At 49.2% G+C, this 24,547-nt stretch overlaps 2 protein-coding genes across 4 annotated transcripts in view; both read left to right on the plus strand.

Moving 5' to 3' along the window:
* ACAD10 (acyl-CoA dehydrogenase family member 10) overlaps positions 1 to 14,580 on the plus strand; it is a 26,122-nt gene extending 11,542 nt beyond the window's left edge. For all 3 annotated transcript variants that reach the window (XM_060276341.2, XM_088670919.1, XM_088670920.1), the window contains exons 11-21: positions 1,315 to 1,460; positions 2,887 to 3,060; positions 4,144 to 4,517; positions 5,418 to 5,558; positions 6,237 to 6,374; positions 6,852 to 6,942; positions 7,492 to 7,650; positions 8,847 to 9,019; positions 10,368 to 10,511; positions 12,172 to 12,249; positions 13,746 to 14,580. In XM_060276341.2, coding sequence (XP_060132324.2) covers positions 1,315 to 1,460; positions 2,887 to 3,060; positions 4,144 to 4,517; positions 5,418 to 5,558; positions 6,237 to 6,374; positions 6,852 to 6,942; positions 7,492 to 7,650; positions 8,847 to 9,019; positions 10,368 to 10,511; positions 12,172 to 12,249; positions 13,746 to 13,880 — 1,753 coding nt within the window. In that variant the 3' untranslated portion in view covers positions 13,881 to 14,580. The remainder of the gene's footprint in view (positions 1 to 1,314; positions 1,461 to 2,886; positions 3,061 to 4,143; positions 4,518 to 5,417; positions 5,559 to 6,236; positions 6,375 to 6,851; positions 6,943 to 7,491; positions 7,651 to 8,846; positions 9,020 to 10,367; positions 10,512 to 12,171; positions 12,250 to 13,745) is intronic.
* A 2,089-nt stretch (positions 14,581 to 16,669) lies between these two features.
* Positions 16,670 to 24,547, plus strand: part of ALDH2 (aldehyde dehydrogenase 2 family member) — a 34,437-nt gene continuing 26,559 nt past the window's right edge. Inside the window, exons 1-2 of the mRNA XM_060276340.2 lie at positions 16,670 to 16,817; positions 22,986 to 23,090. Of these exons, the coding sequence (XP_060132323.1) occupies positions 16,686 to 16,817; positions 22,986 to 23,090 (237 nt within the window). The 5' untranslated portion in view covers positions 16,670 to 16,685. The remainder of the gene's footprint in view (positions 16,818 to 22,985; positions 23,091 to 24,547) is intronic.

Below are 24,547 nucleotides of genomic sequence, written 5' to 3' on the forward strand. Positions count from 1 at the left end.
AGGGTGCCACGACACACTGGTTGAAAACCACTGCTTCACATTTTATGAAATAAAATAAAGACATAATATGTACTGCTTGGTTGTAAAGAAAAGAGGGGGGCGGGAAATCCTTCAAAGCAGTTTACCCAAAAAATAAAACAATAAAATTTTCAGTTAAAAACAGCTGCTTAAAACATTCAAAAATAATTATAATCAGTGATAAGCTTAAAAACAGACTAAAACACGTGTCGGCATTCCGCATATCTGGGTAGGCTGGTGTAAACAGAAAGTGTTTTTTGGTAGGCACCAATAAGAATGCAGCGAAGGCGCCTGCCTGATGTCAACAGGCAGGGAGTTCCAAAGTGTAGGTGCTGCCACACTAAAAGATTGATTTCTTACAAATGTGGAACAAGTATATTATGTGGCACCTGTAACGGTGCCGGTTGGGCATGTTACGAATGGCAAAGGTGTGTTCAGATCACTGTTTCTCTCAGCAAAATATGTAGCAACCTGGGAAATGGTTAGAACCGGAGGTTCTGTGAAGGGAAGCTCTCCTCTGACAGGATTCACAACTCCCTCTGTGAATGTCTCTTCTCATGATTCTTTAGAGCAAGGGGAGCCAATAGGATGGCCTCCGAAAGTTATGGAGAAGCCAAAAAGGGATGTTGTTGTTGTTGTTTTAATGCATTGGGCTTTTAAGTAAGACTTTGTGGCACCCCTGAGAACTTTTCTCATCTTGGTTTTTCTTCTCCACATATTATTAGACGACAGTTCCCCTAATCCCTGACCATTGGCCATGCTGGCTGAGGGGAGTTATAGTCCACAACTTTTTGCCAGGTAGGGAAAGGTTGCTTTAGAGCAGGGGTCCCCAAACTTATCTCGCCGAGGGCCGGTGCCTCCAGTGCTGATCGTGCTGCGGGCCGGAGCGCGCAGGAGTGCGTACCCATACGCATGCACACACGCGATTTCCAGCGCACTTCCGGGTCGCCAGAACACTGTGTACATGCACTTCCTCCTGCCTGGAAACACGCCGGAAATGACGCTTGCGCATGCGCACAAGCTATTTCCGACGCTCCGGGAACCTGGAAGTGGGCAGCTGCAGCATGCCATTAAGAGCGGGCAGCAGCAGCGGGCAGGGGGGTTGCCGGGGGCCGCATAAAAGAGCCTCGCGGGCCGCATCCGGCCCCCGGGCCTTAGTTTGGGGAAGCTTGCTTTAGAGGAAGCTGGTTGCAATAAGGTTTTTAATGCACAGCATATAGGAGCCCACACACCTCCACTTTTAAGGTGGCACCTGCCAGAATTCCTCTGTATCTCTTCCCCTTTTTCCTTTGATAGGCTAGACAACCTGATCTTCCACCCAGAGAAGCCTGAGGTGGTCTCCATTCTTGACTGGGAACTCTCTACCTTGGGCAACCCTCTTTCTGATGTGGCCTACAACTGCCTGGTGTATTATCTGCCTTCCAGCTTCCCTATCCTGAAAGGTACATGTTTATTATCAAGTCATCGGAGTAACATCTGTTTGGGTTTGAATAACACAAAACTGGGAAAGAGGTGGGAATGCTGGGTAGAAAATGGTCTCTTGCCCCACGTAGAACTGGAAGCCTGACTATTGCTGGAAGTTCTGGTGCAATTCATGGGTCATTCTCCTGCATAAGCCACATTGAAATTGAATAAGGGTGACTCTGCCTGGTCCTTGAGGGTTCCCCTCGGCCCTATTCCATGCCTGCATTGATTGCTTTTGCTTACTTGGAATGTGTCCCTGAATGGTGACAATGCCTCTTGCTTGGCCTAGAGCAGGCATCCCCAAACTGCGGCCCTCCAGATGTTTTGGCCTACAACTCCCATGATTCCTAGCTAACAGGACCAGTGGTTGGGGAAGATGGGAATTGTAGTCCAAACATCTGGAGGGCCAAAGTTTGGGGATGCCTGGCCTAGAGGGAGAGATCATACAGAAATCCTTCTGACATTCCCATGACTTCAGTTTAGCCTGTTGTAATTTACAAAATGTCATAGCCAGCACATTTAACACAGCTGTCAAACTTGCAAGACTATAAAGCACAGTATAATCTGAAATACTTTGCACCACAAATTTACACTTTACAATTAAAATCCTTCCACAGAAGTGTCAGAAAACAGGAAAAGCTTGCCGCAATTTATGCACAGATAATACACAGATGAGACTTTTTAGTAATTGGATCAGATTGTTGTCACATGTGTGGATCTTTGCTGTCTAATTTGTTGTTTCTTCAGCTTGGAAACTGCCTTGTGTATAGTAATATAGAAAGGTGGAATACAAATTAAAAGTGAAATGAAAAGAAATGAAATGAAAAGTCATTGCTCCACCTAGTTTTCCTTCTGGCTCCACCTCCAGAAAATTGCCCATGGGAGAATGTAGCCCTTTGACTGACAATGGCCTCCTTCCCACACACGCACACCCTGCAGTTGGTGGTGCAGGCAGCAGCATCTCAGAGAGCTCTTGCGTGGGAGAACTCAGAACATCAGAGCAGGCCTGGTCCTTCCCCCCTGTGCCACCATGGTTTCCCCAATTACAGCTCCTAACCCTTCACTTGCAGAGAAAAAGACAAGGGGCAGCCGAGCCGGGGAGTCGAACCTGGAGAACAAAACCCTGACTCAGCTGACACCCCATGGGCATCAAAGCCTGGGAACAAAAAGGCTTGCTTTTTTAGGGCAACCTGTGGCCCTCCAGATGTTGCCATGCACCTAGCTCCTGCCATCCCTGATCGTTGGCCATGCTGGCTTAAAGGGCTGCTGGGAGCTGGAGTCCAGCAGCACATGAAGAGCCACAGATTTGCCCTCCCGCTGCTTTACGCTAGTATCAACCTTTTGGCCCCAGCACCAAGCCCTGATCCTGCTTTCCGTGACTAGCTTTGCTTTCGCTCCTTGCAGGGTTGAGGGACTGTGACCTGAGCCGGCTAGGCATCCCCACGGCAGAGGCCTATTTCCAGATGTATTGCAAGCACATGGGCACCCCAGCCGCCGAGAACTGGAACTTCTACATGGCCTTTTCCTTTTTCCGAGTGGCCGCGATCCTACAGGGGGTGTACAAACGCTCGCTCACAGGTGAGAGGACAAGGGCATCGGGAGAGTCAGTCACTCTTTCTCATCCAGCTTCCTGTTCTCAAAAGAGTTAAGGAATGCAGAAAGCAGGACCTGAGGGCAACAGAACTTTCCCCACTAGTGATTCCTAGCAACCGGCATTCAGAGACATATTACCTCTGGCAGTGAGGCCACTTGGGCTGCGGGCTGGGGGAACGGGCACCCATGGTGTGAGGGAGCTCTGCCCTCCCAATGAAACCACAATCTCTAGGCACTTCCGGTCTACCGCCAGCGCTGCGCGGCAACGCTCCCCTCGACCTCCGAGGGAACGGACTCCGAGAGGGGGAAGGGACTTTTTGTAAAAAAAAAGAGAGTGATTTTTAGCACTTTCAGAACCTGAGATATGAGGCAAAACGTGCCTACGTGCCTACGCAATCAAAGGCAGGAAGCGGTTGACCCCTGCAAACACCTGGATTGACATTTCGCAGGTCAGCTGGAGAGCAGGGTGTTCCATCCTGCTGCTTTTGCCAATGTGGTGCCAATGTGTGGGAGGCCCTGGTGAAGCAGACCCCTCCCCGCCCCATAGGTCAACATTTGAGAGGTGGGAGGGACCACCGACCTATGCGCCCCCTGGTGTCTCCGTGGCAGCAGGTGATTGGCAGGTGGGTGACCATGCGGGGAAGATCCCCACCCCTGTTCTTCATATCCACCTCACAGGAGGGTCCACCTGCATATAGAGATGCATATGGAGATGGGGAGGAGTGTGCTTCCAGAGACGGCAGAATCACACCATGCACTTAAAACACATTTGAAGCACGTGACTTCCCCCAGAGAATCCTGGGAACTGTTTCACATACACACAAAGCCACGGTTTCCAGTACTCTTAACAAACTGCCATTCCCACCATCCTTTGCAGGAAGCCATGTGCTATATACATGCACTGGGTGCTCTTTCAGTGCGTGGTGCGTATCTGCCCACTCTCCTGGACCCTGGCAGTTGTTCCTCCAGTTGAGGCCCCAGCTTCTTCCCTCCAGGCAGAAAGAGTGGCATGTGGACTCAGAGGTGAGGGGTGTCCCTAAAGATGTAGCGTCTGTTCGTTCCACACAGGCCAGGCCAGCTCAGCGACTGCTGGGAACAGCGGGAAGCAGGCCGAGTTCATGGCAGACCTCGCCTGGGATTTTGCTACAAAAGAAGGCTTCCGGGTCTTCAAGGAACTTCCAACTCCCATGGCCCCCACCAGGGCGTTCAGTACGTGGGCTGGCCCGAGGCCGTTCCCACGGAGCAGCTACTCCACGCTGGCTCCTGCTTCCAGGTTCCACCTGATCATCTCTCCGGATGGCCTTCCCAGCCGCGTCCAGGAGCTGCACCACAAAGTGAAGAAGTTCATGGAGGACCACATCTACCCAGCCGAGCAGCTTCTGCGAGACCACCAGGCTTCCTCGAGCCGATGGACTCCTCATCCCTTGATGGAAGAACTCAAGGCAAGTCCCCTTCCTCCTGGTGTCACACGGGGCAGCACCCTTGTTGGGACCAGGCAGGTGGCTCCTGGGAGAGAGCATCCCCTACACAGGGTGCTATGAGCAAAAAGGCCCTGCTCCCATCTTTGTTGCATAAAATCTCTCCCAGAGAAGAAGACTTTCTATAGGACCGTGTCAAACAACCTCAGATTCCACATTCTGGTTATTATATCTTCACATCTTAACTGCCCATTTGGCGTAACCTGTTCTGTTCCCAATAGTTATGGGAAGAGATAAGTTGGGTGTTTCTCTCCTCTGATCACAGGAGCATGGGTGGTGACAGACAAGGGGCAGGGGGATAAGCACCTACACACACCTGCCCCCCCCCGTCATTAACATACAGTGTTATTTTTTTCCCCAGAGAGCTATACATGTGGGACACAACTCGCTCACCTAGAAATATACTTTGCCCATTCTGTGGGTGTGTCCCCCCCACCCCCATTTTTTCCTACTGCCTGACTGCACTGGCGATATCATTTCCCACTTCTCTCTGCTCCCCCAGCTTCTGCTGAAATACGTTTCATCAATCACAAGCCATGTGATTTTGGATTTCCCTCTGTAGTCATATTAACGGCTAGGAACCTGATTTCTGAAAAGAATAAGAGGTGCAGGCTCATTATACACCCTTCTGTGTCCCAAAAAGCCTTGATCTGATTCTGAGAGAGGGGTTTTTCCCTGTATCATTCCCAAGTGCAAATTCATCAGGGTTTCTGTTTGCGGTAGTCCTCCTATGAAAAGCAAACAAACACCACAAATCCAGTTTGCCCAGCCCAATCCAAGCTTGCTTCTTGGATCTACTTATGTTCCCTGGAGGACCTAGCCCTCAGGCCTCTTAGTCTCTGCACCTGTTCTCTCATCCTTCAGGAGAAGGCCAAGTCTGAGGGGCTCTGGAACCTTTTCCTGCCGCTGGAGAGTGATCCAGACATGAAATACGGAGCAGGCCTGACCAACGTGGAGTACAGCCACTTGTGTGAGCTGATGGGGAGCTCGCTCCATGCGCCTGAGGTACCCGCCGGAAATTCCTAACCCAGGGAGGTTGGCAATTTGAGGACTTGCCCTGGATTCACACCCCCTACTAGGCATGGCCAAACGTGGCCCTCCAGATGTTTTTGGGACTACAATTCCCATCATCCCTGACCACTGGTCCTGTTAGCTAGGGATGATGGGAGTTGTAGTCCCAAAACATCTGGAGGGCTGGGTTTGGCCATGCCTGTGGCATATCTGAATTTCAGTTCTAGCAGAGCGTGCAAGAGGCTTTTCTGAATAAAGCGTCTTTTAGAAAACCTCTCCTCATTCTTGGTGACTGTTTGTTGGACACAGAAGCATTACGGCATCCTATCCTCACTGTGGCCCCCCAGGTGCCTATGGGAAAGCAGGATCCGAACACAAGAGCCCCCTCCCCTCCTGTGGTTTCCAGCAGCTTGCATTGCTACGTCTGACCACTTCAAGGCCCCAGGGAGCTGCATTGGACAAATTAGTTGGCTTGGCTTTATAAATCAGCTTTGCTATGAGAGATGGGCCTGGGTTCATCTTCCATCTCATGGCTGAATGATGGCAACAAAGATTAATTCTCTGGTGCAGGAGCAACCCCTGCCCTAAAAGTCTCTTAAGTTAGCCTCCCCCTCCCCCCTCTCCCCTCCAAGCTTGCTAGCTGCTGTTTGACCTCCTGTCTCTCTTCTCCAGGTATTCAACTGCTCTGCCCCAGACACAGGCAATATGGAGGTGCTTCTGCGCTATGGGACAGAAGCACAGAAGGAGCGCTGGCTGCAGCCTTTGCTGGATGGAAAGATCCGGTCTTGCTTTGCTATGACGGAGCCACAGGTCAGTGGCCCTGGGGCCCCAAGAGGGCTGCCTCTAGTGTTCAAGTGCCTCTAGTGTTCAAGTGGTTCTTGAACACTAAGGAAGGAGGTATTGGGATTCTTAATTATTCTTTCAAATTAAAATCTTTATTTTGGTAGCAGAGTATTTACATCATGCCGTATAAAAAGCAAACAAACAATAAATCATAAGAGAAATGAATGATGATGCATTGATATAAATCGAGGCAGCCACAGCAGTCAAGCTGTTAAAAAAAATCCAGGTAAAATCATCATCTTCATAAATAGGCACAGCACAATTTCCTTAAGATGGCAGCTGAAACAGAAAGGTCTTGGGTAAAGTCCTGGGGGCTGAGGTGTTTTATTCAAGCCATGTTGTTAGCTTCAGTTTGAGGAAGCAGTGGGACAGAAAAACAGCAGATGAATAAATGAGCCTTGCGTCTATATTGCCTCTAAAACAAAGTGTCTCTTTTTTTCTTAGGTTGCTTCCTCCGATGCCGCCAACATTGAAGCTTCCATTGTCAAGGAAAAGGACACCTATGTCCTGAACGGGCGCAAATGGTGGATATCAGGTACATTGCACCGTCTCCCCAGTTTTTGGTATCGGGGCTCATGGTTCTGCAGCTGGGATGCTGAAGTGTGGGGTGGCGAAGGAGCAGGCCAGCTCCCAAAAGGGCTCAGCCTTTTCCTTTCCCTGCAATCTAAGGTTTTCTTGTGGCTTCCAGAGAGTGATGGTGGGCATCTTCCTAGAGGGCTTCTGGGAAATTTTCTTGTTCCAGATTTCATTGCTTGCCTGTAAGACACTGCCCGGAAGCACTTCTCAACAGGAAGTATGGATCAAAGCAACTCGAAGGGTGCTGTGAGCTTGGGAACTGAGCTCTGCTCTTCAAAGGATTGCCTTGTGGGCATTTTCCAGATGACCAAAGGAGGGTGAAATCGGCTCCAAGGCAGAGACGAGTGGAAGCTGCCTGGGGTGGGGCTTCTTCTGTTTCCAATGCATCCGTGCAAGTCGAGAAGGAAGGGCATTTGGGGGAGTGGGGTTGGCAAACAGCCAGCCAGCATGGAGGGTAGTACCGATTTCCAACACAGGCACCCCTCACCCAAACCTCTCTTCCCGGCAGGTTCCTTGGACCCCCGTTGCCAGCTCTGCATCTTTATGGGCAAGACGGACCCCAACGCCCAAAGGCACAAGCAGCAGTCCATGTTGCTGGTTCCTATGGACACGCCTGGAGTCACAATCGTGAGGCCGCTCAGTGTTTATGGCCTGGAGGACGCTCCAGGTCAGGCAAAGCATTTTTATTTAGGGTTTTCCCTTGTAGGTCTCCCAGGGAAGGAGGGCTGGCATGCGCTGGGCCTCTCTTGCCTTTTAGGGTCTTCCGCAGATGGGGCACCACCGCTGCAGAGGCCCTGTTCCCAGTTGCCAACTGCTTCTGGCGGTACCTGGGGAAGAACCCCCACAGATCTAGCGTGGCGCTCTTGCTAATTTCAGTGATCATAGACTCATAGTTACAGGTAGGTAGCCGTGTTGGTCTGAGTCGAAACAAAATAAAAAAATTCATTCAGTAGCACCTTAAAGACCAACTAAGTTTTTTATTTTGGTATGAGCTTTCGTGTACGTGCACACTTCATCAGATACACTGAAACAGAAGTAACCAGACCCTTATGTATATTCAGAGGGTGGGGGGTGGGGGTGATGGGAATGGGTGATGGGTGATGGGCTGATAGGAGTGGTAAACCTGTTGATGACTGTTAACGACTGTTAATGACTGCAATTGGTCTTGCGGGGAGGGGGGAAGCAAGGGCTGAGGTGCTAAGGAAAGCTTGATCATGCATAATGAGATAAGAATCCTATGTCTCTGTTCATTCCAGGTGGCTCCATGGTTTTAAGCTTGCTAATGAGTTGCAATTCAGCAACTTCTCTTTCCAGTCTTTTTCTGATTTTTTTCCGTAATATAACAGCTGTTTTGAGATCTTGCATAGAATGTCCTGGGAGATTGAAGTGTTCTCCTACTGGTTTCTCTGTCTTGTGATTCCTGATGTCAGATTTATGTCCATTTATCCTTTGGCGTAGGGTTTGGCCTGTTTGTCCAATATAGAGAGCTGAAGGGCACTGTTGGCATTTGATGGCATACACAATGTTGCCATCTTATGAATAATGTTATGAATAATGTTGATCTTTAAGATGCTACTGAAGGAATTTTTTTAATTTTGTCATAGACTCATATAAATTGTAGAGTTGGGAGGGAACCAAAGGGTCATACCCCTGCAAGGCAGGAATCACAGATCAAACATTCGTGATCTGTGTCTGCACTTAAGAATTATTGTTAATAAGGCTTCAATATGCTCAGGATCAACCCAAGTTACTTAGGCAGAGCCCCCCAAGTTGTGAGGTGTGGGGGTGTTGTGTAGCAGCAGCCAGGGAGTGGCGGCACGGGGTTCCCTCTGCCAAGAAATCCCCCCTTCCTTCTCTTTCTAGCTGGCCATGGAGAGATGGCCTTTGACAACGTCCGTGTGCCCCAAGAGAATCTCTTGCTGGGCCCTGGCCAAGGGTTTGAGATAGCCCAGGGGAGGCTGGGCCCAGGAAGGATACACCACTGCATGAGGCTGATCGGCTTTGCGGAAAGGGCGCTGGCCCTCATGAAGGAGAGGGTAAGCGACACAGCAAGGTGTGTGGGGTCGAGGGTTCTCAGGGAGCAGATCTCCTCGGCACTTTGGGTCATGTCCGCCTGTCACTGAGCTCCTTTATCCAGCACAATCTCATTCTGAGCTGCCTCCCTCCCTCCATTTCTGCTTGGGGGAGACCTTTGCATTGCAGCTTGGTTCCTGTGGCCGTGACAAGTTGGCTTATCAGACCTATCTGACCTGGCTTATCAGACCTGTCTGAATAAAACCCTCTTTGCCTGCAGAAGGTCATACGAGGCTGCCTTGCCATGTCAGATCCCTGGTCCTTTCAGCTCAGTCTTGTCTCCACTGACTAGTGGCAGCGCGTCCTGAGGGTTTCAGGCAGGGGGTCTGTCCTAGCCCTGTCTAGGGCCTTTTCTGTCATAAGGCCACTGGGCCATGGCTCATTGGCAGAGAATATACTGTGCGTCCAAAAGGGGTTCTCGCACCTGGGAGGAGCAGCCACCAAGCAGGCCCCGTCTCAGATTTCCACCAAGAGCCTCTCCAGGGGGTTTTAAAACCCAGACAGCCCTGTATGTTAAAAAAGGGACTTTTGCTTCCTTGTCACGGAGAGCTTCATAAGTCACCACGAGCACCTCTGAAATGTGCCTGGAAGTAACCTGCTAGCCTTCAAAGCCTTTAATTTTTTTATTTATTTAAACAAGGACAATACATTTCAATAACATACAAGATTTAAAAAAGGGGAAAGCAATGGAACTGATTGATAACTAAATTAAACACATGCACACAGTACAAATTTGGATTGTCTCGTTCATACTCCCTGGGGAAAAAACCTGATTACCATTATTAGCGTTAAGCAGGAGGAGGGGGCAATAACATTTTTTAAAGGGAACCATTTATATGGGACCAAGGTCTTATGATGTTCTCTTAAAGCTGAAAGAATTCCAAATAGGAGTCAATTGAACACTGATATCACCACTAATATATGAAATAAAATAATTGCCATGCAGTTGAAAGCAAACCTTTTTTGGGGGGGTTTGTCCTCTAGTGTACCTTGAATTTTAAGTTACTTTTTGAAACAGGTATGGCTGTACCACATTTAAACCTTATAAATATTTCTCTTTTTTTGTGATAACCCTCCTGGCAGCTCACAATAAATATAGAATCATTTATCTATTTTTAATCTGAACTGCCTTCATGGATGGTTTTCTTCAGTGAAGCTGTTTTTAGCTTGGGAGTAAGGATACCCCCTAGAACTGGCCCTAGTCAGTAGTCTGCCTGAGGTCCTGTGAACCAGCTGATGTTGCTGCGGTGGGCAAACAGTCTTTGGCTAGGTCAGAGCGAAACCCTCAGCCAGGTATACCTTCCTCGGCAGGTGGCATCTCGTGTGGCCTTTGGGAAGCCCTTGGCAGAGCAGGGCACCATCAGGGCAGAAATTGCCGAGTCCCGTGTTGAGATTGAGCAGGCCCGCCTCCTGGTCCTCAAGGCAGCACACTTGATGGACACTGTTGGGAATAAGGTATGTGCTCAAAGTATCTCTAGGGTCCGCGAACCAGCGAAAACCACGGCTGTGGGGAAAGGAAAGTTTTCAACCCTGTCATTCCCACCACCAGCTCACAGTGGGGATGTGAATGCTAGAAGAGCCTTCTGGATCAGGCCAGTTGCGGCAAGTAGCCATTGATGGCCTGATCCATGGATTTGTCAATAACAACAACAACAACAACAACAACAACCAACAACAACAACAATTTGTTATTTATACCTCGCCTATCTGGCTGAGTTTCCCCAGTCACTCCAGGCAGCTCCCAACAGAATATTTAAAACACAATAAAACATCAAATGTTAAAAACTTCCCTAAACAGGATTGCCTTCAGATGTCTTCTAAAAGTCAGTTGTTTGTTTCCTTTACATCTGCTGGGAGGGCGTTCCACAGGGTGGGCGCCACCACCGAGAAGGCCCTCTGCCTGGTTCCCTGTAGCCTTACTTCTCCCAGTGAGGGAACCGCCAGAAGGCCCTTGGAGCTGGACCTCAGTGCCCAGGCTGAATGATGGGGGTTAGTTCCATAGTTTGAAGCCCTCTGAGTTTGTGGCCATGAGTTCCACAGTTCAACTATGCACTGTTGTGAAGGAGGACTTCATCTCTCCTGAACCTTCCAACATTCAACTTCATTGGATGGCCACAAGTCTAGTGCTACGCTTTGTGGCCCTTCCCTTGCCACAGGTGCACAAGAGCTGGGAGCGGGGAGGGCAAATGATCCCCACATTATATTACAATATAATAATAATTTATTATTTATACCCCGCCCATCTGGCTGGGTTTCCCCAGCCACTCTGGGCGGCTTACAACAGAAAAATGAAATAAAATAATCTATTTAACATTAAAGGCCTCCCTAAACAGGGCTGCCTTCAGATGTCTTCTAAAAATCTGGTAGCTATTTTTTTCTTTGACATCTGATGGGAGGGCGTTCCACAGGGCGGGCGCCACCACCGAGAAGGCCCTCTGCCTGGTTCCCTGCAACTTGGCTTCTCGCAATGAGGGAACCGCCAGAAGGCCCTCAGTACTGGACCTCAATGTCCGGGCAGAACGATGGGGGTGGAGACGCTCCTTCAGGTATACTGGGGGTTGGACTCCCAACTCTACAGTTCTATGGTTCTGTGAATCAGAACTGTAGCACTGAGGAACGATGCAGATCTCAGACTGAAGCGGTCAGAGATGTGGAGCTGGAGTGGCTTGAGGCCTGAAGGGCAAAATCAAGGAATGGGGAACCTGTGGCCCTCCGGATGTAGAACTCCAGCTCCCATCAGCCCTGGCCAGCATGGCCAATGGTCAGGGATGATGAGAATGGATGTCCAGCAACATCTGGAAGGCCCCAGGACCCCCTCCCTTGATCTACACCGTTGCTGGATTTGAGAAAGTGCTGGGCTGGCTTTTTCGCCCCTTCACCTGCCACCCGTTTCTCCCTTTGGCGCTGTGTTCATGGCTCTGCCCAGCGGCCGGATTGGGCCATGCGAAGGGCAGGAGTGGTGGTGCGCTCCACCCTGTGCTCTGCTTCTGGTCAGTTTACAAGAGGTGGCGTCAAACGGCTTCGGTGGGAATGAAGGCAGTTTGAGAGCTGTGCCCTTATGTATGTGGGGGGAGTCCTGAGGAAGAGCTGACCGACATTTTGTCTCATCTCCTAGGAAGCGGCTCTTGAGATCGCCATGATCAAGGTGGTGGCCCCGAGGATGGCTCTGCATGTTGTCGACCGAGCAATCCAGGCAAGTGTTTCTCACGCTAGCGGAGGGGCAGGGAAGCTGCGGGAGTCCAGGTGTTCTCAGATGCCTTGACCATTGTCTGGGGGCTGATGGGAGTTGAACTCAAACAGTATATTGATGGGTACAAGGGTCTCATCACAATTCAAAGGCAAGATAATTGACACTGTATTGAGCCAGGCCTAGCTAACAGGCACCCCCCCCCAATTCTGGTGAGAGGCAGTGTGGTGTAGTGGTTAGAGTATCAGACTAGAGCTGGGAGACCAAGGTTCAAGAATCGGCCTTCAGTTGTGAAGCTCACCTTGGGCTCACTGACAGCCTAAGCTACCTCCCAGGGTTGTTGGGATCAAATGTGGAGGGAGAGAATCATGTATCCCACCTTGAGCAACTTGGAGGAAAAGGTGGGATGGAAATGCAATAAATACGCACCCATCATCTCCAACTGTTGGCCATGCTGGCTGGGACCAGTGGGTTCCAAAACAATTTGGAGGATGCCGTCTTGGGTTTGCCTGGGATAGCATGCAGCTTTCCAGCTCCTTTCACCATTTCTGTCTGGATTATTTAGTTAGTTATTAAAAAAACACATTTGGATACCAGTATTTCATAAAAAATATATCAAAGTAGTTTACATACAGCAGAAGCATATTTTTTTTCAATGTTAAAAAGTTAGAAACAAAGTAAAAAAAACCCAAGCATCAGTAAACCATTGTGAAAGGATGTCTTCATAATTGCCTGCATAGGCCTGGCGGACTAGAAGTTTTCAGCAGGCATTTACAGTGGTGCCTCGACTTACGAATTTAATCCGTTCCGAAGGCACCTTCGTAGGTCAAAAAATTCGTAAGTCGAAAAGCGCCATTGGAAACGTGATTTCCCATAGGAATGCATTGGAAATGGAAAAATTCGTAAGTCAAAGCATCTAAAAATTCATAAGTCGAAAAAACCCTATCTAAAACCGCCGTGGTTTCCGTTCGGATGTTGAGAAATTCGTAAGCGTGCATTCGTAAGTCAAAAATTCGGTTGTCGAGTCGTTTGTAAGTCGAGGTACCACTGTACCGTAAAGGTTTGCATAGAAGGCACCCACTGAATCCCCAGTGGCAGAGACTTCCACAGGACTGGGCCGATTACACTAAATCCTCAGTTTCTCATGGTCAAATGAGCCCCACCCACTCAGGAAACGACCAGCAGGTTGTTCTCAGTAAAAAAGGGGTTCAGAGTGAATATACTCCCCCACCCCTCTATTTCAGTGTATCTGAAGAAGTGTGCATGCACACGAAAGCTCATGCCAAAATAAAAAACTTAGTTGGTCTTTAAGGTACTGCTGGAAGGATTTTTTTTAATTTTGTTTCCCCCGCCCTTTGTTACTTGGCCAAGCCTCTTCTTTCAGATCTAATGCATTGTGCAGACACTTGCAATACAGCGCATCCTCCCCTTAAAAAACAACACTGTGTTTCCTCTCTGCTCCCTGGCTTCTTTCTCCTTCCCCTCACCTGGCTTACTCACAGGCTTTTGGGGCAGCAGGACTCGGCAACGACCAACCACTGGCGCAGTTCTTTGCTTGGGCACGGGCTCTCCGCCTCGCTGACGGCCCCGACGAAGTCCACCGGGCAGCCATCGCTAAAATGGAGCTCAAGCGCTAACAGAGCCCCGTCCAGGAGGCCACATGGACCCCCAGCAAGCCAGAGTTGGGAAAAGGGCACTTGGTCTGCAGTTCTGGGTACCGGCGAGGTGTGGTGCTGGGGAGGCTATATGGATGTGGCTTGTTTATTGGAAATCCAGTGTCTGTGCTGGTTTCCTTGGGCCACTGCAAGAATTACTGAGCTGATTACAGAGCACACAAAGAATCACAGGAGGCGCAGCCGGCAGCTAGTGAAGGACTCATCCGTGGGCTGAGAAGGCAACCCAGATTCCTAGCTGTGACCTCTCGGGGCCTCTGCTGAAGAATCTACATGGGTGTATTCAGAGATCCACAAAAGTGATGAACTTTCTTCGTATGGTGGGCGACTGAGACGGGCAATGGATATTGGAAAGCTACCCGTAGCTTCTGAAGAATCCCGGCTCACTCGTGTATGGGAAAACACTGCCTCGGGTCTACCGCAGGATATTTAGTAGTATGGTGGAGAAAATATGGGTGTCCCTTCATGGATTCTAGCAGAGGGGCCCCCTAACCAGCTGCCTTTCAGAGTTTTATATGCTCTGGAAGGGGGTGAGGATTGGCACTTTGATTATATACTTACTGTAATTCACTGAGGGAATCATGGGGAAGATCGAAATGACAGGAGAAATATAGATTCTGCAAGTGTCCTAGGGAACGGTTGCATTAAAAGCAGAATGAACACACCGACTTTGCCGTTTTCTTTTCCAGAATGCAGTTACGAAACCTAGGTTTTGTGCGAGGATTCTTACAGCTGGGAGGGGCCGCGCTTGCCTTTTCATTATTCTCCTTGGCTGCTAAATGAAATGGAACTACAGTTGAAACTCGCAAAATGAAAGACACACTTTTTTTGGGAGGGGTAAGCGGGTGCAAGTGAGGTGCTTATTGGGTGCTTCTAGGCAGAAGCTGGTTGTTGCCACCCTCCAGATCTCATGTCAAAAAGGCACATGAAGAAGGGCCTCGGATGATGAACACAGAGTCCGGGACTCCCATTTCCAGCAGGCGGTGGAAAGAACACAGCAAAGGCCCGTGCTTAAGGTCAACAGGCAGGGAGTTCCAAAGTGTAGGTGCTGCCACACTGAAATATGGATAACATGCAACATACAAACGCCGTTGGGCCTGGGCTGATGGGATCTGGAGTCCAACTGAGTGTTGCCATATTTCAAAAAGTAAAAACCAGGAGCTTTTTTTAGGAAGACCCCAAAATTGTTGACAAACCCCAACATTCTTGAGCTTCCCCCTCGCTGGGAAAAAAAAACCCCGTGATTTTTTTGGTTTACTTGCTGAAGATCCGGGACAAACCGCCACCTTCCAGAAATTCCCCCCAGGACATCACTTCTGCCTTTGAAATCCCAGAATCCAGACATATGGCAGCCCTAAACAACATAGAAGGTTCCCCAGATCTACTCTATCTTTTCCTTGGCAGTGTATAAGAATTTGAGCAATATTTCAGTGTGGTGTAGAGTAAGGTTACCAGATTTTTTTTTTAATGAATCCGGGGATACTTTAATTAATTAATTATTTGATTAAATACTACACGTTCGGGAACATTGATGCTGCAGCGACAGTGGTGGCAGAGGAGCGGCCACCACCTTGACCTCAACTGCCACGTTTCCCCTTCCTCCGAGGCTTCTATCTCCTTTCTCCATGAGCCTGGGCAGCCCGTGAGTTGTTGGTGTTCAGTGGTGGTGGTGGTGGGGAAGCAGTGCCCCTGCTTGCACGCAAGCAGGAGTTGGGAGGCTGCTCCCATAGACAGCATGAAGCCTCCCTTCGCAGCTTAGTTGCTGGGCCCCTGCACCACCATCAGATGGGGACTTCCGAGCAGCTCCTGAAGCCAGCCAGAGCCAATTGCTTTGGGCTGATGAGACTGCTGCTGCTGTGTTTCCCGGGGACATTAGATGAAAACCGGGGACATTCCGGGGATGGAATTTGTCTGCGGACTTATTTGCAAATCCGGGGACTGCCCCCAGGAAACGGAAATGTCTGGTAACCCTTTGTGTAGAGTGCTGTACTAGAACCTTGGAGACACCAGAATTCAAATCCCCATTTGGCCGTAGAATCATAGAATTGTAGAGTAGGAAGGGACCCACAAGGGTCATCTAGTCCAACCCCTGCATTCCAGGAAATTCAGCTAAAGCCATGGAGTTCATTTAGTTGAGCTTGGGCCAGTCAGAGGGGGCTGAGAACAGTCTGAGCGCAGCAGCGTCTGGAAGGCCTCAGGCTCACATGCTTGGCACAGAGGTGGCACATGCTTAATGGAACTTATGGACAGCAGGTTATCTGGAAGGAATGCCACCCTCACAATGGCAACAAAGCATTTTTTTACAGGACTTTTGCAGTGGCTTTAGGCAGCAGACAAAAGGAAAACTTTAGCAAGCAATGACCTAGCTGAGCTCTTGTCCTGCCCGCAACACTGGCTCCTTCACACGTGCTTTGAAGCCCGCAATCTAAAGGGTTTTGTTGTTATTTTTGGCACGTGTGAACGAGCCACGAGGGCAGCTTTGCCCTCATTAGTCCCGTGGAGAAAGCACGCCGTTTCCTGCGGCGACGGCGGGGCGCTTTGCCGGGTGCCGTTCGTGACACGCGTAACGTGTGAATCCTCTCGGCTCCGACACGCGGGGCGCAGCTCAGCGTCGCGGGGGCGGGCCCTCGCCAAACCTCTTGCTATTGGCTGCCTGGAGGCGGTAGAGGGCCGTTGGCCGACTCGCCGTCCCTCCCCCGGCCAGGCGGAGCATCGGGGTGCAGCCGAGGCGGCGGGAGCGCGCCCTCCGTTTCGCAGGAGAAGGCGAACATGTTGCGAACACTGGCGCTCCGCTCCGGCCCGCTGCGCCTTCGGGCGGCCCCCTTGCGCCTCGCCGCCAGAGCCTGGTCCGCCGCCGCCGTCCCCGCGCCCAACCCGCGCCCGGAGATCGCCTACACGCAGGTAAGGAGCAGGCCGGACTCACGGCCCCCCTGCTTCTTCGCGGGGACAGCAGCCGCGCCTCCTGTCCACCGGCCAGCCCTGCTTCCCTCAGCCGGCAAGAGGCTCCTGGAGCGCGTGCAGAGGGCAAGCAACTCGTTTCTCCGACCCGGGCCCTCCCCCAGCTAGGGAAAGTCTTCATCCATATCTTCCGCACCCGCTGCAGAGATGGCTTATCTTCCTGCTCCGCTGAGCAATCTCTACAGCCTACATCTGACTCCGGGATATATGGGAGGAGAAAGTGTTCAAGTTGCAAAGGAAATGGCCGAGGGTGGGGTTTCGGATCAAATTCTTGCCTCCCCCTCCGAGATCTCCTTAGCTTTCTGGAAACAATCGGCGAGGCGGCTGCCCCTCTTCCCCAGGCATGTGTGAAAAGCCCTGATTTCTAGCCAGATGAGAAGTTTCTCTCTTTTGCCCTGTCCTTTTCCTCTTCTGCTAGATACTGTATTTAAGAAACGTAAAATGTAGCATTCGCGCGGGGGGGGGGGAAGGAACGCCCCTGTCTCTCACTCTCTCTTAATTAGGCAGTCATTTAAAGAAAAAGAGGGAGGAAAACTCGGGTTTGGCAAGCCATAGTTTGTCTCGTGGAAACTTCTGCCACTTTTTTTTTTAAGGCTGGATGCAAGTGGAAATAACAGTGGAGGTTCCTGATTTCTACTGACCACACACACACACACACACACACACTCCCTCCTCAGAAATGCTTAAATCCTGCTAAAGGAGAGGGAGCATGCACAGAGCTTGTTGAACAACTGGCACTTGTGCATGTGCAACGCCAGCCTCTTGTCCTGAGTGGTTCTGGAAACACACCCATTTTTTAAAGTGGCACCTGCAACAACATGTTGCAGTATGGAGTGCTGCAGTCATACCCTTTTCCAAGACGACACACCATGACATCGCCTTTTCTGGTTTTTGCATTGCCCCCACAACAGTCAGCCAGCCTTGAGGTCCATGCTCAGTCCTCGTTTGGCTGCTGCTTCTGGTTCCACCCCCTTTAACATTGCTTGTCCTCCCCAAAATGTTGTTTACACTTCTGCAAGCCTGCTGATTCTCCTCTCCTCTCCTCTGTCTCGATGGTGTGGTTTTACCTGTGTGAGCATCCATACCAGGGGTCACCAAACTTTTTCAGCAGGGGGCTGGTCCAGTGTCCCTCAGACCTTGTGGCGGGCCAGACTATATTTTGAAGAAGAAAAATGAACGAATTCCTATGCCCCACAAATAACCCAGAGATGCATTTTAAATAAAAGCACACATTCTACTACAACTAATCCAGAATGCGGCAGCTAGACTGGTGACTGGGAGTGGCCACCAAGACCACATAACCCCAGTCTTGAAAGACCTACATTGGCCCCCAGTACGTTTCCAAGCACAATTCAAAGTGTTGGTGCTGACCTTTAAAGCCCTAAACGGCCTCGGTCCAGTATACCTGAAGGAGCGTCTCCACCCCCATCATTCTGCCCGGACACTGAGGTCCAGCTCCGAGGGCCTTCTGGCGGTTCCCTCCCTGCGAGGAGCCAAGTTACAGGGAACCAGGCAGAGGGCCTTCTCGGTAGTGGCACCTGCCCTGTGGAACACCCACCAGATGTCAAAGGAAAAAAACAACTAACAGACTTTTAGGAGACACCTGAAGGCAGCCCTGTTTAGGGAAGCTTTTAATATCTGGACTATTGTATTTTAATCTTTTGTTGGAAGCTGCCCAGAGTGTCTGGGGAAACCCAGCCAGATGGGCGGTGTATGTATAAATAAATAAATAAATAAATAAATAAATATTATTATTAGTTTTGGAGCCAACTGCCCTATCTAAGGCCATATGGTACTTTTCAAGCAGTATGATACCACTTTAAACAGTCCTGGCTTGCGCCACAGAATTCTGGGAGCTGTAGTTTGAGAAAAGTGCTTGAGAATTGTTAAGAGACTCTTCCCCATTCTCTCCCCAGAGCGACAGTTCTGAGTGTTCCCTGGAAAGAGGGATTGATTGCTAAACCAACCTGGGAATTGACACTGTGGGGGGGGGATAGGGGTCTCCTAGCAACTCTCAGCATCCTTTACAAACTACAACTCTTGGGAGGGGGGAATCCATGATTATTCAAAATAGTATCAATAGCGCTTTAAATGTATGCTGTGAATGCAGCCAAGGGCAGCTTTTCCCATCCTGAGGCCCTCCTGATGTTTTGGACTACAACTCCCATCAGCCAGCACGTTTGTGCTTCCACCATCGTGGAGCTATGCTGGCTGGGGCTGATGGAAGTTGTAGTCTGGAGGGTACCAACCTCAAGGTGGCTGGCGCTGAGAGCATCTCGGGGGAGATGTAAGACAAGCTAGTTAACGCTCTGAATGTGGGTACAGCTTGTACAACATGATTTATTATCCACAAATATTCCACCTTCCCTTCCCTTTCTGCCTGCCCCTTTCTTTTTGGAGCTGCTGGTGGACTGTTGAGGGTGTGGCCTCAACTTCTTTGATCATTTTATTCTAATCGGATTTTTATTAACAGCTGTGCCATGCCGTTAGCAAGAGAGAACTAGAAAGGCAGCCAGATTATCCTGCACGGTGACTTTCGTGTGTTGCCTTAGGGATTGCTGACGGCGTGCTTTAGAGAAAGTTATGTGCACTCTGATCCTTGCCCAACTTTTCCCTGATAAAAGAAAGAAAAAAACCCCACAGCAGTGCAAGCTTGTTACTGTTGCTGGAGGTGGGATGGTATTGCCATTCTTGCATCCATTCGGGAAGGGAGTGTGCCTGGCAGATTGGTGGGGGTGGGGGAGAAAAAGAGAAAGAAACCATCTCTCAGTGGGCCCTTCTGAATATTTTGCTCTTTCTGAGTGTTGTGGTAGAGGACATCACACTTGTCACCCCTGGTCTAGAGGTTGATGGGAGGCTGTAAGAACGTAAGAGCCTGCTGGATCAGGCCAATGGGCCACTGAGACCAGCATCCTCTTCTCACCAGATGCCTGCAGGAAACCCACAAGCAGGACCTGAGCACCAGAACACCCTGTTATCCTATGGCAGGCACCCCTAACCTCAGCCCTCCAGATGCTTTTTGGGACTACAATTCCCATCATCCCTGACCACTGGCCCTGTTAGCTAGGGATAATGGGAGTTGTAGTCCCAAAAACATCTGGAGGGCCAGGTTTGGGGGTGCCTGTCCTATGGTTTCCAGCAACAGACTCAGAAGATTGCCAAGCATAAGAGAAATGCTTGAGGGCTGATATCTAAGATAGGAAAACTGTATAAGAAAACTTTTCTCTTTCTACTTTCTGCATGCATGTTTTTATAAACTTTTTTATAATAATTTTTATTGGTTTTACAACAAAAACAGCAAAAACAAACAGTGCAATAAAACACAATAACATAACAATAAAAAGGAAACACAAAAATCCCAATACACAATCCTTTTCTTTTAACATTGTATACAGGGACTTCCTCGAGTTCCCTCCACCTGCAGTTCATTTCTTCACTTTCTGCATGCATGTTTTTATAAACTTTGATTCTCTCGCCCCCTTGCTCTAAATTAATTTATCAAGTCTCCATGGTGTCCAAGGCCATCAGCCCCAAAAGACTTTGGGGAAAACATGATGGAGGCATATTTTCTTGCAAGTAGTGTGGGCCCAGAAGATTGGCACATGTGCCTTCCTTCTGGGTCTGGCTGGAACTGATGGGAGTTGTAGTGGGTGCCAGATTGGGATGGTTCCGTAAATTGATAAGCACTCTTATCACGCCTCCTCCATAATCTGCCTTCTGGGAAACAAACAATCAGACTTCATCCTCGTTCTTTGTAGAGAAAATGTTGATCTGGATTTTTTTGTGTGTGTGTGTTATGCAGCACCTGGCAAGGTTCCCTGATCTCTCAGTTTACAGCCCCAGATTGTAAAAAGTTTGGCTTTTGAACTCTTCCGCTGCTGGGAGCAGGAGCTAGCTTCTCCCTGAAACTTCCACCTTCCTTTTCTTCTCACTTTTGAAACCAAGCAGCTGACAAACCCGGTTGCCATCTTCCCACTTCTGCATTTGGACTGCATTAACTCAGGCCAGGGGTCCCCAGACTTACCCGCCTTCGGGCCGGAGGGCGGGGGAGTGCACACGCAGTGGGCCGGAGGGTGGGGGAGTGCACGCCAGTGCGCATGCGCACATCCATTTACTGGCGCGGTGGCGCGCTTCCAGGCCGGAAAAATTGCCGAAAATTGTTTGTGTGCATGCGTATGGGCCTCCCCCGACCTGGAAGTGCACCTCCCCCGACCCGGAAGTGCACCGGAAATGACCTCTTCTGGGTCGGGAGAGGCCCATACGCATGCGCAGAAACGATTTTTGGCAATTTTTTTCAGATCTGGAAGTGCGCCGCTGCGCAGCGCGCTGTAAGAGCGGGCGGCGGCAGCGGGGGGCGTCGCGGGCCGGATTGTGAGGCCAATTGGGCCACATCCGGCCCGGGGGCCGTAGTCTGGGGACCCCTGACTCAGGCCCTATCTGCACGGTACCTTTAAAGCACTGTGATACCACTTTAAACCGTTACAGCTTCCCCCAAAATCCTGGGAGCTGCAGTTTGTAAAGGGTGCTGAGAGTTGTTAGGAGGCCCCTGATTCCCTTTCCAGTTCCCTGGGAAGAGGGATTGCTTGTTAAACTACTCTGGAAAATTGTAGCTCTGTGTTGGTTCATTAGGACATCTGGTCTAGTTTATGCATTAATTTCAGATTTCTTTTTAAGTCTGTATGCAAATTCGTATGCACATTTTTCTTCAGATATGTCCTAAAATATGTATTTTATCACATAATCCATATTTAATATGCACATTATTCAAAGCATGCAGTTCTGATTGTATTTTATTATGAAATACAGTGGTTGCGAATGCTTCTGGTTGCACAAACTTCTGGTTATGAACTCCACTAACCCGGAAGTAGCCGCTCCTGGTTGCGAACTTTGCCCCAGGATGCGAGCAGAAAATGTGTGCCAGAGATGCACATGCAGCAGGAGGCACCATTAGCGAAAGCGCGCCTCAGGTTAAGAATGGTTTCCGGTTACAAATGGCCCTCCGGAATGGATTCAGTTCATAACCAGAGGTCCCACTGTACACATTTTGAATGCATTTTGAAACAGGAACTGTATTGCCCAATTCAGAGAAATGTGAAGTCTAAAAGGTTAAGGGGTCCGTGTATTAATACACCAGGTGCGAAGTGAGTTGGTTCAGTTAAAAATGCAGACCAAACAGATGTCTGTTATAATTACAAACAAATGCTTCCTGTATGTGTATAATCTTGCCAGCTGTTTGGAGCTGCTGTCAAAATGAACCGAGGGCACACAATATCAGGGCCAAATGGTTTTATAACTAGCACTATGGGACAGGTACTGGCATTTGAAAAGGGGACACAAAGACTACCTGTGGGCCCCTCCTTAAGTGCTTTCATTCCCCCAAGCAACCGGGAAGATCAGGGCAGCAATTATCCTTGCTGTAAGTGGTGAGTTGTATTTATTTTTACTGGCAAACATCTTAGGCATTTTTTGTGTTGCAAGCTGTCAGGCATGTTTGGGACACTTCTTATTTCTTCTTGAATCAAAATTAAAAAATAATAATCATTCCAGTAGCACCTTAGAGACCAACTAAGTTTGTTATTGGTATGAGCTTTCGTGTGCATGCACACTTCTTCAGATACCATATTCTTGAATCAGTTACTGTACTTGTTTTGGAAGAGGATATTGTCCCTTTTGCTACACTCTGATAAGTGCTTATCTCTGGTGCTTATCTCTGTTTGTGCTGTGTAAATGAGCTGGGCGGCAGTTTCTGAATCAACGGTTGCTGTATGTGTCAAAAGGTTTTTCATAAATGGCTAAAGAATGGACAGTATAGGCCAATATTTCTTGCTCTCTTGTTTTCTTGTAAAAGCTTAAGATATTGTTCTGGCCACTTCTTGAAATTTATTTTGTTCAGGGTAGTGCTTGAGGGTCCACTTCAGTATTTGAGCACCTGTGGGTCTTGGTTTACAGTGGGGTATGGGATTACGTCAGGAGGGGAACGGCACCCCCAAATCTGCCTCTCAACACTAAGGTTCCACCTAGCTGTGTGTTGGTTCCTGATCTCTTCGCCGTCAGCCGCCGCTGTGAAGCAATTGCGTCCTGAAAGCTTACAGCCCATGTTTTCAATTGCAGATCTTCATCAACAATGAATGGCATGATGCAGCCAGCAAGAAAACATTCCCGACCGTCAACCCGTCCACAGGAGAGGTTATCTGCCAGGTTGCAGAAGGAGACAAGGTACCACACCAGTGGGGTCAGGGGAAACGCCTGTCCCAGTTTGTTTGTGCCTGGCACACAAAGGCCTTTTCCAACCCAGTCTCCTCCAGATTTTTTGAAAAACACCGGGTTGGCAAAGGTTAGCAAGTTGGAACAATAGCAGCTGCCTTTATATGGAATCAGACCATCTAGTACAGGATTGTAAGTCTGCATTTCAGCCTCGCACCTGGCACGTTGTAAGAATAATATCACAAGTTTTGTTGCAAAACTGACTGTTAAGATATTTACTATTATTTAGATCCTGCCTTTCTCCCAAGCTGGGATTCAAGGCGGCTTCCCGCAGTTAAGAACATCATTATAAAATACCAAGTAGTTAAAAACAGTAGTTAAAATAAATCAAAACACATTTAGGACCAGCAATTAAAACCCAGTTTCCCCTGACAGCAATGTTTAGCAGTACCCGCACCTCAGTTTCCAAGGACCTGTCTGGGCAGGAATGTCTCGGCCTGCCAGTCTGACCTCTCTTGGGAAGAAATCCTACAATCTGGGAGCAGCCACAGGGAAGTCTCTTGTGTCACCACCAGCCTTTCCTCTGATGTTGATGCTCACTGGAGGATCTTAGCCCCCAGGCAGGTTTTTATGAGGAGATACAGTCTCCCAGGTAGCTTGGACCCAAAAGAGTCCATATGGCACCTTTAAGTTTTATGGTTCTTGGTACTTTTGGGGGCTTTGATTTAGTCCCTTGCTTGCTTTTGCTTTAATGGAGCCTTGGCAAGTTCTGGCAGATTCAGGAGCTTGTTGCAACTTGGTGACCTTTCTTTTTTGCAAGGGGTGTGTGTCCTTTATAAAGATACTAGCCTACAATGGCATTTGGGGTCGTATCAGTATGTCTGTTCCTATATTTTAAGCTTCCGTGAGCCTATAGGAACAGAGAGAGCAGTAATGTACTACCTAAGGGTACTTGCCGCTTTCTACAGCTCCTGCTTCTCGATTACACCGTAAATAGCTTTCCAGCAACATAGAAATCGTCTGATTGCCTGGCTTTAAGCAGAGATTGTGAAACAAACAGGCTGCTCCTGGCAGACGGCCACACACACAGAGTAAACATTTCCTTGTTTTACCAGAGCATCAGCGTTTTGGCAGCAAATATGTGGCTGTTCCTTTTCACATGGTAACGTTATCTATGGGCAGAAGCTGGGTTAGCAAACAGGAATGACACAGCAAAAACTGCACAGCACCCAGGAACCGGTTCGCTGCAGGCAGCACCCAAGGAGGAGTAATTAACAGCGTAGCATTTGGCCAGGAAGAGCGAGCAAGCAGGAGGGGTGGGGAGATCTGTCACTCTGGGTTTCTCTCAGGTTCTTGTTTTCCTAAACTTAGGCGCAGTGCATCACATATCTGCATCAACTTTAGTCAAGAAAGTAAAAGGTCTCGTGAAAGTTTGTCAGTGTTTTAGTTTGCATTTCTCCTAATACACA

Source organism: Zootoca vivipara, chromosome 6, assembly GCF_965207765.1.
Source record: "Zootoca vivipara chromosome 6, rZooViv2.hap1.1, whole genome shotgun sequence".
Taxonomy (NCBI): Eukaryota; Metazoa; Chordata; class Lepidosauria; order Squamata; family Lacertidae; genus Zootoca; species Zootoca vivipara.